This window comes from Bubalus bubalis, chromosome 4, assembly GCF_019923935.1.
Source record: "Bubalus bubalis isolate 160015118507 breed Murrah chromosome 4, NDDB_SH_1, whole genome shotgun sequence".
Taxonomy (NCBI): Eukaryota; Metazoa; Chordata; class Mammalia; order Artiodactyla; family Bovidae; genus Bubalus; species Bubalus bubalis.
Genome location: NC_059160.1, coordinates 36,812,735 through 36,827,814, shown reverse-complemented (window position 1 = coordinate 36,827,814; position 15,080 = coordinate 36,812,735). Strand labels below are relative to the sequence as shown.

General features: G+C 41.5%; 1 protein-coding gene across 2 annotated transcripts in view; it reads left to right on the top strand.

The window, feature by feature from the left end:
- Positions 1 to 15,080, top strand: part of ITPR2 (inositol 1,4,5-trisphosphate receptor type 2) — a 589,849-nt gene that overhangs the window by 53,769 nt on the left and 521,000 nt on the right. For both annotated transcript variants that reach the window (XM_025285009.3, XM_025285008.3), the window contains exon 2: positions 5,272 to 5,342. In XM_025285009.3, coding sequence (XP_025140794.1) covers positions 5,272 to 5,342 — 71 coding nt within the window. The remainder of the gene's footprint in view (positions 1 to 5,271; positions 5,343 to 15,080) is intronic.

Sequence of the window (15,080 nt, the reverse complement as noted above, 5' to 3'; positions counted from 1 at the left end):
AAGGTCTAATTGTTGAATGAAATTTTTCTTATTAATTACAGTAAACAAATAATTTACAGTTATGACCTTATGAAGAGAAGATAGATATGAAGGATAACAGGTTTTATGTTAGCTGAGTTTCAGGGAGAGATTGAGAATTTTTGGCTGTGGCTATAATTGCCCATTTGGCCTACTTGCTGGTTCAAACAGGGGGAGATTAATACATCCCTTTAAAAAGTGTACTGACAGATTGAAGTTGAAAGGTTCTATAGAAGGTATTTTTATTTAGAGCAGGCTGTCTTGGTCCTTATCAGGATTTGACATTTTTGATAACTTTCTGAGATATGTCATCCTTTCTTCCACCTACTATTAGTTAGCCATTTGTTAGTTCCAGTTATTTTTATTGATTTTGTGATCTATTAATACCAAAAATAACATTATTGACTTTCTCAGTTGTTCAAAAAGTGACTCAGTCATTCACTCAGTTAATACTTAACATCTTGCGTGCTTGAGGCCTAATGTTTAGATTTGGGCATATTATGGTGAGAGCTTCCCCGGTGACGCTAGTGGTGAAGAACCCACCCGCCAGTGAGACACATAGGAGACGTGGGTTCCATCCTTGGGTCAGGAAGATCCCCTGGAGGAGGGCATGGCAACCACACCAGTATTCTTGCCCGGAGAATCCCATGGACAGAGGAGCCTGGCAGACTACAGTCTATAGGGTTGCAAAGAGTTGGACATGACTGAAGTGACTTAGCATGCATGCATGTATGCAGAGCAGAAATGTGCTGACTCTCCTGGAACTTATAATTTGTAGTGCTAGTAAAATATGCACGTAAAAGAAAGCTTGATGGAGTGTGAGAAGCTCTCTTATAGAGGACAGCCTCAGGTACTGTGGGAGTATAGATGCTACTAATCCATTCAAGAAAGATTGGAGACTGTTTAAAAAATACAGATTCTTAGACTGTATCCTCAGAAATTTTTGTTTGCTAGATAGGGACCAAAGAAAGGTATTATTATCATTACCTCATGTATATATGATTCAGCCAATGAGCCAGATTTGGAAAACACTGTTTATGAGTGAGAAAAAGGGGAAGTAATCATGAGAAGGTATTTAAATGACTTCAGGAGGGTATAGATGGCTTTCAGATGATTTTCTGCTCATTGGCCAAAGGTTGATCTTTATATTTGTACCTATTCAATTGTAAATCCTTGTTTGTAAGTTATAAAAGTTAACTGCTCCAGTGGTAGATGGGAAAGCCTGGTTTATCAGTAGTACACGTGAAAAAACCTGAAATTGTTCAGCTATAATGAATAGTGTCAGAAGTGGGCTTGACTTCCATGGAAGCTGATGTAATCTTAGGTAGCATAAATGTAAGCTTATGTCATAAGGAAGGAGGTGAGAGACCCCTGACCCCTGAACTTGTTGGAGATGTACCTGGATTCATGTGAATAGTCTCTGGGATCACATTTATAGGGGTGTTAACACTTGGATGCATGAAAGGATGTTGAGCTCCTTGGTAAATATCCATATGAGGGAGAACTAGAGAGAAACAGACTCCTAGAAAAAGAAAACTTAGTCCCAAAGAAAGAACTGAGACCAAAAAGGGGAAGTTATTTTGGAAAGCCAGTCTTATTGTTTTTCATTGATTCATTTATTTATTTAACAAATATTTACTTAGTGGCCACTATAACTCAAGGATATAATGGTAAACTAGATGGATTCACTTTCTGACTTCATGGAGTTACAATTTATTGAAAGACCAGACTAATAAGCAAGTAGTTAGAAAATGTAAGTACTATGATGGGAAAAAGACCTATAAAACAGAGCAGGAAGATGGTAAGTGGTGAATACTCTGGCCCTGAAGGTATTCAAGAAGAGGCTCTTGGAGATATTGTAGAAGTTATTCAGTAAAGTCATCTTTAACATTTAACATCTGTGATCATATATGTTTTTATAACATTCACACTATTGTAAAATTCACACTTGTTTCACACTATTATAAAATTCACACTTGCTTCGTTATCCACCCATTTCATTGTAACCTTCCCTTTCTTCCATTCTCTCCAAACTCAGTTCCAGTTCATTCAGTCTGTATGATGAGATGACTGTCTTTGTAATTTTCACAGACTTTGGTTTGTAAGGAATAGGACCAATTCCTAGAACTGAAGTCACTGTTAACTACTAATGTTTTATCTGGGCTATCAGATGGTTGAGGATAGGCATAAATATTTACGTAAATACACTGTGACCTGACTGGTGGCTTCGGTTTTTCCCCATTCCTCTTGGTGGCAAGCCACCACGCAGGTGGAGACTCCTTGGGCGATTCTAGGGGAGCCTGTATTTCTGTGGGAATGGCAGACACAAAGAATAAGTAAAATATCAATGCCACTTTTAATACATATTTTTTGTGCTCCAGATGAGTTGTTGTTCAGTTGCTAAGTCATGTCTGAGTCTTTGAGAACCCATGCTTCTCCTGTCCTCCACCATCTCCTGGACTTGTTCACATTCATGTCCATTGAGTCAGTGATGTCATCCAACTGTCTCCTCTCCAGTGCCATCATCCTCTGCTGTCCCCTTCTCCTTTTGCCTTCAGTCTTTCTCAGCATCAGGGTCTTTTCCAGTGAGTTGGATGTTCTCATCAGGTGGCCAGAGTAGAGCTTCAGCTTCAGTCCTTCCAATGAATATTCAGGGTTGATTTCCTTTAGGATCGACTGGTTTGATTTCCCTGCAGTCCAAGGGACTCTCAAGAGTCTTCTCCAAATTTGAAAGCATCAATTCTTTGGCCCTCAGTCTTCTTGATGGTCTAACTCTCACATCTGTACATAACTACTGGAAACACCATAGCTTTGACTATACGGACCTTTGTCAGCAAAGTGATGTCTCTGTTTTTTAATGTGCTATCTTGATTGTCATAGTTTCCTTCCAAGGAGCAAGCATATTTTAATTTCATGCCTGCAGTCACCATCTGCAGTGATTTTGGAGCCCAAGAAAATAAAATGTGTCCGCTTTTTCCCTTCTGTTTGCCATGAAGTCTCTAAATTAGATTATGTGCTTTTTTTTTTATTATTATGCCTTGAATTCTTAACTCATCTTTTTTTTTTAATTGGGAGATAATTGTTATGTTGTTATGTTGATTTCTACTGTATATCAACAAGAATCAGGTATAAGTATACAGATAACCCTTCTCTCTTCAGCTTCCCTCCCACGCCTCCCCCCATCTCACATCCAGCCCCCCTCCCCGCCCCAGTCATCACAGAGCCCTGAGCTGAGCTCCCTGTGCTCTAAAGCTGCTTCCCGCTGGCTCTCTATTTTACACATGGTGGTGTATACATGTCAGTGCTCCTCTCCCAATTCATCCTACCCTCTCCTTCCCCCACAACTTAACTAGTTAGAAAAGCTGAAGTTTCCCTCACAGCACTTTTTTAGATTTAAATATTATATTGTGACACCCTTAGGACTCTGAGCCTTTCACATTCAGTGTTACAGCCTGAAGTTGGATTTTGTGGAGGTTTGGGTTTGCTTTCTCTTGACCCATTGTGACTTCCTGTTTCTAAGAAAACAATTTTGAAGACTCTTAAAAGGAATTTCTTGCATGCTTGGCAGCTCTTGTAAAACCACATTTTAGCAAACCAGTATGAATGAAGTGTACTAAAAAAAAATCAAACAAAGAACTATATGCTTGATCAAATTATTATTTTGTTTGGTGGAAATTGGATCTTATAGAGAAATCCAGTGATTTAGGAAGTGTCTGCTTTTGTAAACAGATAAACCAGGAACCAAAAGTTTCATCTTGATTTGGTTAATTATTCTAGTTCAAGGGGACTGTTGATCATGAATTGGGGTTACTTTATGCTGGGGTTAATGCATTCTAGTGAGTGGGGTTTACTTTTGTGCTGGGGTTAATGTGTGCTTTTTAACAAAGTTGCGACTGGGGCATTGTTCTTCAGATGAGCTCATAAATTTGTACTAATTCATGTGCATTCTCACAATATTCTGGAGAAAACCCTAATGGCTCTCATTACTTAGTCAATGGAGAAAATGACTATCAGTGAGTCTTTTGGTAGTTAGATATTACCCTAACACAAGAGATTCATGTCTCCTGGCTCTCACATCAGAGATTCAGCTTTTCTGGGAATTGTCCTTGAAATTGGCTTTTCATGGATATTTTAATAGGGGCAAGTTTTTGTAACTAGAAAGGTACTCTATTCATTTGAGTAAATTCGTTGAGTACTCATCCCTAAGTGTCAGGCATCCTTTTCGAGGAAGATAGGAAAAAGGTAAAGTCCCTAATGTTATTATCTTAAACACTTAATATTTAAGGGCCTACTCTATGCTAGAAACTGTGCTAGGTACGTTACAGCTATGAAGTTAGTCAGTCCTCCTGACAATACCATGAGGTGGGTACTCTTATCTGTGTTTGCAGATGTAGCGAAGGAGGTCCAAACCCCGACCTGGCTGAGAAGTGGCTGAGCCATAGATGAACACAGGATGAGCGCTTTTTATCCTGTTGTGTCGTCATTCTGTGAGCCTGATCTCATAAGCTTACACATTCCTTATAAAAAGAAAACAAAACATGCTCGCATTCACACTGGATCATAAAAACGTGGGCAGTCTAATCCCTGTTAATGTTTTGGTGTCTGTGTTCCAGGCCTCATATGTGTCTCTGCAGAGGAGGGTGTGTGTGTGTTTAAATATATACAATATCTTATTGATTTGTTCCCACTTATTTTCATCACGTATTATAAATGTTTCCCACACCACTGCCTTAAAAAACTAGAATTGTAAATGGCTCTGCAGTGTTTCATGGTTTGTCAGTATCGTGATTTCTCTAACGTTTCCTGCTGCTGCTGCTGCTGCTGCTGCTTGGTGCTTAGCCGTGTCCGACTCTCTGCAGCCCCATGGACTGTAACCCACCAGGCTCCTCTGTCCATGGAGTTTTTCCAGACAAGAATACTGGAGTGGGTTGCTATTTCCTACTCCAGGGGATCTTCTCTACCTAGCAATTGAACCCTCGTCTCTTACGTCTCCTGCATTGGCAGACGGATTCTTTACCCCTAGTGCCACCTGGGAAGCCCACCACTTCACAGTTTTTCAGTTTTGAGTTTTGTAAACCCTGCTTTAATTCATGCCTGTATAACCAGATCTTTTTACAAATCCATGACTATTCAAACATCTCTGAATGAAGAGTGGTATTAAAACTTTTTGTAAATATTGATGCAGTCTCCATGTGCATTTTGTGCTCTATGAACACGACGATGTCAACAGTGTGAATGTTCTTTTCCTTCCAGACTGGTGGATGACCGATGTGTGGTGCACCCAGAAGCAGGGGATCTTGCCAACCCTCCCAAGAAGTTCCGAGGTAGGAAAGAAATACTTTATATTATATGACCTAAGTGGCGGTATTTTTGTGTCTTAAAAGAAGTAATGTTAGAACTTTATTCAATATAAAACTTTCAAATAGAAATATATCTGCTGAAAATTCTTTCAAAAGTTCCCCATTGTTTTTCTTCCTTGACACATTGAAGGACTGATACTGAAAGAATAGCTTCAAGTTTTGTTTTGCTGGAGAGTAGTCTGTATGTTGAAAGGAAATCTTGGTAATAATTAAATAACCGTGAGAGGCCACTTTTCAAACCAGTAAATATAGCTGAATGATATGTATTTATATATTTCCGTGACAGTTACACCATAAATATTAGCGTTTCTTTATCAGCTCTTTAATTTGTCTTTTTAAAATCTCCAGCATGGTGACACTGATGTGTTAGTTTCACTTTTAAAAGGTCACTTTGGATGGTACATAATAATGAACAACTGTCTCAGAATTCCCTTCTGGGGATAATTTTAGAGGTAGTGTCATATTATCAACTGAGAAGTTGTTCATAGTAGCAAACTGATGATGACTGTTACAAGAGAATGGGACTTGTAGAGAGTCATAGACTACTAAGACCAGTCATTAAGAGCTTGTGCAAATCAAATTAATACTTTATAGTGTATACTTGGGAGAAGGCAATGGCATCCCACTCCGGTACTGAGAATCCCATGGATGGAGGAGCCTGGTGGGCTGCAGTCCATGGGGTTGCGAAGAGTCGGACATGACTGAGGGACTTCACTTTCACTTTTCACTTTCATGCATTGGAGAAGGAAATGGCAACCCACTCCAGTATTCTTGCCTGGAGTATCCCAGGGACGGGGGAGCCTGGTGGGCTGCCGTCTCTGGGGTCGCACACAGTCGGACACGACTGAAGTGACTTAGCAGCAGCAGCAGTGTATACTTATAATAAAAATATAATGATAACAACTTAAAAGCAGCATTCATTTTGAACACACTGTGTCAGCATTCCTCCTCACATTGGTGAAACAAAGCTTTAATAAGGGAGCCTGATCTGGACAGAGAGTCAGAGGGGTTCGCTGGAGCCCCAGACCCAAGTCAGGATGCTGTCCGTGTGCATGGGGGAGGAGGGAGCTTTCACATCTGGTGAGTGTTTCCCATGCTTCATGTTCTGTAACTTTTTTACACCATTTTTATTATAAGGATTTGCAGGAATATTGCATTTTCGTCTCAGAGAGTGATGAGCACAGTAAATGTGGTTTGAGTGACATCAGTTACTTTGAATACGTGATCCACATGTCTCCCCATGTGGGGAAATTATTGTGAAAGCAGACTGTGGGAGTGATACCACCCATCAGTGCACCCGGAGCCGTGCTCAGTGGGGACACTCCCCCAGCCCTGGGCACGTGAGGTCTTCTCACGACACACAGTCCCCATGGAGGAGGGACTCACTGTTGAACTGCTTGAAGGAGAGTCAGCGGTTGTGACAAACCAGACACAGAGCGCTCCAGGACAGCTTGCCAGAGACTGTGCAGTAAGTGTGTGGAAATGATTTCAGAGGCAGAAGAGGCTAGAGCAGCCTGATGGAAGAACGGATACTGTGAAAAAGAACATACAGGTTCTAGAAAGCGTGAGCTAGCATATTATATGAGGAGATGAGGAGACCGTGGTATGGAAGAGAGAGCTGAGGAGATTACCCAGAATGCAGGGTAGAGGAAAGTGTGAACAATTCATAAAAAGCCAGTGTTGAGGAGGAACCGAGAGGGTCTAGCAGCGTCTAATCAGATTCTAGAAGGAGAGGCCAGAGCGCATGAGAATGAGGCAACATGTAAAGAGATACGGGTGAGAACTTTCCTAAGTTGTAGAAAGCCACTGTTTCTCAGGTGGAAGAGATAAGTTGAATTCAGAGAAGGGATGATAAACAAATTCAGATCCACAGACTCTCTTTTGTGAATTGTAAGATGTGGAAGATAAGTTTTAAAAGCAAACTGGGACAACAGATCTGTATTTGTAGCAGAAAAAAGCGTGGAGTCTGGGTTTGACCGCATTTCTCGCCGAATGTCATCTTAAGTAGGTCACCCAACCACTTAGTGTCTCCGAGGACATCTGTCATTGCCTGGTGGGACCAGGGGTGGATAAAAACAAGAATAATCTTGCCACACAAGGCTCTGTGTGGCTTGGATTCTTTCCAGAGAATAAATGTAAAAGTGTTATAAGTCATTATACAAATGGTAGCTAACTTATGATAGAAAGACATAATGTATTTCCTTTAAACATAATTGGCTCTTCTCTTACATTATAACCTCTTCAAGGGCAGGCTTTTCTTTTTTTCTTTTTGTGTTTCCCAGGCATAGAACTTTATTCATAGTAGATATCAGAAAAAAATAGCCATTAGATGTTTATGGGTGAGAGACCCACACTTTCCCTGGGATTGTGTGATACAACTTGGTTCCCAGGCGTGCTTCATGCTTCATGATCATGAGTTTGTGTAGGCTTATTCCTCTGTCAGTCAGGGGAAGTTAATCTGTCAAAGATAAATCTTCAGGGTTTGTGGCTGTCTTTTTCCTTTAAATATTTCAGTGTGTCTGAGGGAACTGTGCAGTAACAGCTCTGTGCCCAGGAGGTAATTATACACAGATACTTGGTGTTATATGATTCAGCGGGCATTGGTTCAAAGTTTGAAATCATGCAGGTGCTTCGTCCGCCCCTGGAAGGCTGGCTTTTCCTGTAATCTAATATGTTAGGTCATTGTCGTTGCTGGTTTGCTCTCATTTTCTACCTCTTGTGTAAGACTTAAGTCATTTGTCTCCACTCATCATTGGAGAAGGAGGGTATCTTGCTATTGAAGAGTCAAGATTCCTTTTTGCCTTAAAGCTCTGAGTCTTCTCCTTGCATTCTTGGAGGCCCGTCCTGACGAGGCCTCAGAGAATTCCATGAGATGGACTTGCGTTGCTTTCCCTGGCCTTCACATTGCTTGGCAGACCTTGTTTTCCCAATTCTGTATCCTTTCTCATACCTTATTCTTTTGCAGCTTCATCTTTCTCTTCCTAAATGTGTTCCTCCTGTTCCCTTTGGCTGTAAAAGCCATCACTTTTGCATAGATTGACCTTCCAAGATCACCACCCCTGCCTTTGCAGACCCCTCTGCCAAGTTTCCAGAGCACCCTCCCTTATTGTTACTTTTTAGATAATATGAAGAAACAACAGTGTATCCCCAGTTCAGCTGCACCTCACTTCCTCTTGCCTCAGCCAGGCAAATGGTGTCCGCAAATTAATTTGAAACAGTTTTAATTTTTCATACTTACTGTATGGTTTGTTCAAGTGAATCATAAAATTTTAGAGCTTCTAGGCAATTAGCAGTCAGTTGAGGACTTCCCTGGTGGTATAGTAGATAAGCATCTGCCTGGAATGCAGGGGACACGGGTTCAATTCCTGGCCCGGGAAGACTCCACATGGCCCAGGAAGACCTAAGCTCTTGTGGCAAAACTACTGAGCCCATGCTCTAGAGCCCATGAGCAGCAACTACTGAGCCCACGTGCCGTACCCACTGAAGTTTGTGCTTGGAGCCTGTGCTCCACAGCAAGAGAAGCCTGGACGCCTGTGCACTGCAACAAAGACTAGCCCCCGCTCGTCGAAACTGGAGAATGCTCGTGCCCAGTGATGAACACCCAACACAACCAAAATAAATAAATAAAAAGAAAATCGAATATGGGTCTCCCAAATTTTTTAGTGAGGAGGCAAAATTTTCAATAGGTTAATACAATTATCCCCAATACACACAATCATACAAGCAATATTCCTTTGACGGGTTCCCTCTGCTTTTCACATGAACAGAGGAAGTGAAGCTTTAACAAACAGCTTCCCAAGAGTTATTTAAAACCTGGCGGATGGACAGTTATTTTCAGTAACCACACCATCAGAATAGCACTAACAGAAGCACATTGGCTTTCTCTTAAGTAAGTGCAGAAGTCTTTTCATGATTGAATATTCTTTCATTTTTAAAGATCAGCTATAAACTTTGGAATACATTTAAGTTATGAGGAGTCGTAAAGGGAGTATAGAGAGTTCCCTTCCACCCACTTGCCCCTGTGTTAGCATCTTATATAACTGTGGTACATTTGTCACAGTTAAGAAATTACCATTTGTACATTACTGTTGACTAAAATTCAGGCTTCCTGTGAATGTCACCAGTTTTCCATTATCCTTTCCACAATCCTGATCCCGTTCAGGATCCCACGTGCCATTAGTCATCATGGCTGTTTAGTCTCCTCTGGTTTCTTCCACTTTCTCAGTCTTTCCTTGTTTTTTTTTTTTTTTTTTTTTTTTTTTTAATGACCTTGATACTTTTGAAGAGTACTGGCCAGATATTTTGTAGAATGTCTCTTGATTTTGGCCTGGCTGATGCTTTCATCATACTTAGACAGGGGCTAAGGTTTTGAGAAGGGATATTAACTGCCTTTCTCTCTACATCATATCAGGGGCACATATTGTCAACGTGATTTATCACTAATACTATTGTTTGATACATAGTTTTAAAGAAATATTCGCTTATTTGTTTGGCTGTGCCCGGTGTTAGTTGCAGCATGTGGGATCTTTTAGCTATGGCATGCGAACTCTTAGATGTGGCACCTGGGATCTAGTTCCCTTACCAGGGATTGAACCCAGGCCTCCTGCATTGGGAATGCAGAGTCTTAGTGTGAAGATCCTGATACACAGTTTAGCCGTCCTCCTGCACACTAAATGATAGCAGTTATTTCTATTGACTTTACATTCTTTCCCTTTTCCTTTTCCCTGTCCTCGTTCCTTTATGTGTGTCTCCCTCTATTCTCAAGAGAAGTTGGGTATAGATTTTTCCGAATGTTTAGACCTATTAATATGTGTGGATTTTCTATTAGGAGGAGAAACAGACCTAAATCAAAACAAGAGAGGTGTGTGTGCCCTTTTCTTAACCATAAAGGTGATAAAACACAGAAGTAACCCAGAACCCAGGGGGCCACTCCCCAGGAGGGCTGAGGGAAGAGAAGACAGGCCTGTCTCTTAGACCACAGGCTTTTTGGCTGTTTGCTCTAGAAATTTCTATCTCTGTGACTCTGTGGTCATTTGACTTGTGACTATTTCATAATCCACCAGCCCTATCAAAAGGCTGCTTCCGGCAAGCAAAAAAGTCATTCTGAGGCAATAATTTTGAATGCTTCAGGAACTAAAACAGGGACTTTCTCTGCTGTGCGATGCCACTTGAAAGCAGGTAGTGAGTATCAGGGACTTGAGAGAACACTGACAAGACATTTCTTTAACTCAGTTTCTTCTGGGCATGTAACTCAGAGTGCCATTTTCAGGCTGGCACTTTGACCTTTGGGCTTCCCTGGTGGCTCAGTCATAAAGAACCTGCTTGCCAAGCAGAAGACATGGGTTTAATTCCCTGGGTTCGGAAGATTCCCTGGAGGAGGGCATGGTAACCCACTCCAGTATTCTTGCCTGGAGAATCCCATGGACAGAAGAGCCTGGTGGGCTGCAGTCCATGGGGTCGCAAAAGGGTTAGACGTGACTTAGTGACCAAACAAAAACAGAAGCAACAGCAATACTCTCACCATTTGGCTCTACTCATGGAGGTTGTGGGCTTCCCTGGTGGCCCAGATAGTTAAGAGTCTGCCTGCAATGCAGGAGACCCAGGTTTAATCCCTGGGTTGGGAAGATCCCTTGGAGAAGGGAATGGCTACCCACTCCAGTGAATTAAGATTGCCGGAAGACATATCAATAACCTCAGATGTGCAGATGACACTAACCTTATGGCAGAAACTGAAGAACTAAACAGCCTCTTGATGAAAGTGAAAGAGGAGAGTGAAAAAGTTGGCTTAAAGGTCAACATTCAGAAAACTAAGATCATGGCATCTGGTCCCATCACTTCATGGGAAATAGATGGGGAAACAGTGGAAACAGTGACAGACTTTATTTTTTTGGGCTCCAAAGTCACTGCAGATGGTGACTGCAGCCATGAAATTAAAAGATGTTTACTTCTTGGAAGAAAAGTTATGCCCAACCTGGACAGCATATTAAAAAGCAGAGACATTACTTTGCCAACAAAGGTCCATCTAGTCAAAGCTATGGTTTTTCCAGTGGTCATGTATGGATGTGAGAGTTGGACTGTGAAGAAAGCTGAGCTCAGAAGAATTGATGCTTTTGAACTGTGGTGTTGGAGAAGACTCTTGAGAGTCCTTTGGACTGCAAGGAGATCCAACCAGTCCATCCTAAAGGAGATCAGTCCTGAATGTTCATCGGAAGGACTGATGATGAAGCTGAAACTCCAATACTTTGGCCACCTGATGCGAAGACCGGACTCATTGGAAAAGACCCTGATGCTGGGAAAGATTGAAGGCAGGAGGAGAAGGGGGATGACAGAGGATGAGATGGTTGGATGGCATCACTGACTCAATGAACATGAGTTTGAGTAAAGTCCGGGAGTTGGTGATGGACAGGGAGGCCTGGCGTGCTGCAGTCCATGGAATCACAAAGAGTCAGACGCAACTGAACTGAACTGAACCCACTCCAGTTTTCTTGCCTGGGAATTCCATGGACAGAGGATCCTGGTGGGCTACCGTCCATGGGGTCACAAAGACATGACTGAGAGACCAACACTTTCATGGAGGTTATACACTTAAGAGCACTGGTGAAAAAGCTATCTGGCTAAGTAGTCGCTTTGACGTTTTATATAGTTGAATGTGTCAATCTTGTCTAACATAGTAATTCTCTGGTATGAGCCAATTTATAAATATCTACTTCTTCTACCAGTTTCACAATTCCTTTATTGAGTTCCTTTAGAGTTGATGATCATGTAATTTTGGGGATGAAGACTGAAACTATTTCAGATTTGAAATCACTAACATTTATCGACCGAGTGCTTAATACATGCAACGCTGGGCTCAGGACTTCCTGTGTATTAATATTTATAGTCATCTCAATAACCCTATAAAGTAGAAATTGTTGCTGTCTCAATTTTGCAGTTGAGAGAGTTAAGTATAAAGAAATTATACAACCATTTTAAGGTCCCCAAGCTTATTAGTGGTGGAGTTGGGACTCAAAATGAATTTATCTGACTCTAGAGCTGCTTGTTTTTAACGACTGTACCCTACTGTCTGTTGTATAATACCCTCCTGTAAATTCTATCTGTTGGCCCTGAAAAGCCACATAGATTCTATCTAATCCCTCTTCCACACAATGAAACTTAAAAGTATTTGTTTGTTATTGTTCGGTTGCTCAGTCGTGTCTCTTTGTGACCTCAGGGACTGTGGTACGCCAGACTTCCCTGTCCTTCACCATCTCCTGGGGCTTGCTCAAACTCATGTCCATTGAGTCGATGATGCCATCCAACCACATCATCCTCTGTCGCCCCCTACTTCTCTTGCCGTTTTGTTTTTGTTTAGAATGATTTTATTCTTTTTTTTTTTTTTTACACCTGGCCACAGTGATTGATTGATTGATTTTTTTTAACACAAAATTTTATTTTTTTTAAATTTTATTTTATTTTTAAACTTTACAATATTGTATTGGTTCTGATTTTATTCTTGTACATCTTTTCTTCTACAGTCTTAATTTAAAAAATTCTTTCACCTGTTGCCAGCTACATTATCTTCAGTGATTTCTCTAGTCTTCATCTCGCTGCTATGTTTGGATTCTGGTTAGGCTCCTATATGTCAATGTCATTCTTAGCAGCCTAGGAAGATCTGAATATAGTACATTTGGGTGTGTTGTGATGAGACCCTACCTTGTTTTTGGATGCCACACTTGCAGCCCAGGTGTCCTGAGCAGGACTCCCCAACTCCCCTATAGCCGTTAGTCAAGCCAGACTCCTGAAACTTTTTCATTTGCATCTCTGGACCCTTGCTTTCCTCCTCCTGTGCTCCATACCTGGTATTTTGGAGCCAGATGGGGGATCTGTTATGTTTCATCTTTTGAGCATTGATCATTGTTGTAGCCTGCCAAACTTCCTCTTGCTCTCTCATTCTCTCTTTTTCGATCTTAACGCTCATCCACGTTATTTATTCAAAATCTCAGCCTCCTGACATCTTGAAGCTGAAGTGGATCACAGGGGTATATGTGATAGTCTCCTTTCATGTGTTGCTCCAGTGTGACTGGGCACACCCGAAGAGCTAGATTAGGACTATGCTGGTTGGAGCTGTTGTCACATCAGACCCTGGAAGACGTGGGTAGAGAGAATCAGTTTGGGAAGTGGTCCTGGCAAGTGTGAGGGAGTGAGGGAGAGTGAGCCTAATGCAATGAAAGGTGGTGAAGTGTGCGTAGGGCTTCCTGGTGGGTCTAATGGGAAAGAACCTGCCTGCCAATGCAGAAGATGTCAGAGATGCAAGTTTGATCGCTGGGTCCGGAAGATCCCCTGGAGGAGGGCATGGTATCCCACTCCAGTATTCCTGCCTGGAGAATCCCATGGACAGAGGAGCCTGGCAGGCTGCACCCCATAGAGTTGCACACAGTTGGACAGGACTGAAGCTACTTAGCAAGCATGCAGGCAAAGTGTGCATAAGACTCACCAGTGTGGCAACTGGAGCTCAGTCCTTTGGGGCCCTTTGAAAAACCACAAGGAACATGCCTAGAATCTCCTATCCAAGGCTGCAGCCAAGTTTTATCCTCGGTGGGTTTGTGGATTGTGCTGTCATTCCTTCCACACAAACTTCTGGATTGCTCCTGCTTGTTAGCTGAGCAAGTTCTCCAAGTGTCGGGGAAGCGATCATGAGGACAAGAGGAGCGATGCGGGCGCTTGAGCTTGGAACCTGCCCACATGCTGGGAACTCTCCACTGTGGTTGTCAGTGAACGTGGGCCTGAGGACACATAGTTGCGGTACTTGTGTGCGCTTAGAATTTGCACTCGTTTCTTTATTTGAAAGATCTGTGATTAGACTACAAACTGTTTGAGGGTAAAAACTGTGCTCTGTCAAGTTACCTAGGTCAAGAACAGTGTTTTGTGTATCATTGGGGCTGAATTAATTTTTGTTGAACTGATGAATAAAGTCCTAGAAAATTGTAATTCTGAAAGGCAATATAATTTCAGTTCTGTCATCATATGCTTTTTTTGAGGTCTTACTATTACCCACCATGTAACACAGATGTTAGATCATTATTTCACTCATGAGAAAGCAAAGTATAGACCTATTTTATTATTACAGCCTTATATTCTCTACCTCTGAATTTCAGTTCATTGGTGTTAAAAATATGTGTTCTAATATATAAATCTGTAGTGTGAATAGCAGAAGATGAAAACTTCTACATGAATTAAGTGAAGCTCTTTTAGGTTGTAGCATTTTGTAGTTTGCTGCTACTCAGTTTAGAAAACTGCAGTGAATTTCCAAGCCAGAAACTCCATGGTTTATTGAAAAACATCTTTAACATTCTCCAGTTGAATGTTTCTGCTGTGTTGATTCTGTGTATTTGTGGTAAGTCATCATATTAAGAACCTTCTATAGCTAATCCCCTATTATTAAACGCTTAAGTGGCAGTAGAAATTGGATAGTAAGTTTATTCTTTTCAGTGAGATTTCAGAGGAGGGCTGAAAAATGGAATGAAAACACATTGCTTTGTCTCTTTGCTTCTCTTGTTGAATCTAGTCATGATTGTAAAAGGGCTTGTACTTTTAAAATATTTTAGTCTCTGTTGGAAGGAAGTTGCTGTCCTTCTGCGTGGTTTTCGGTTTTGGGCTGCAACAACAAGAACAACACAATTAATTGTGTATCCGTCTCTCTGTGTATGCTGCATGAACTTTGAT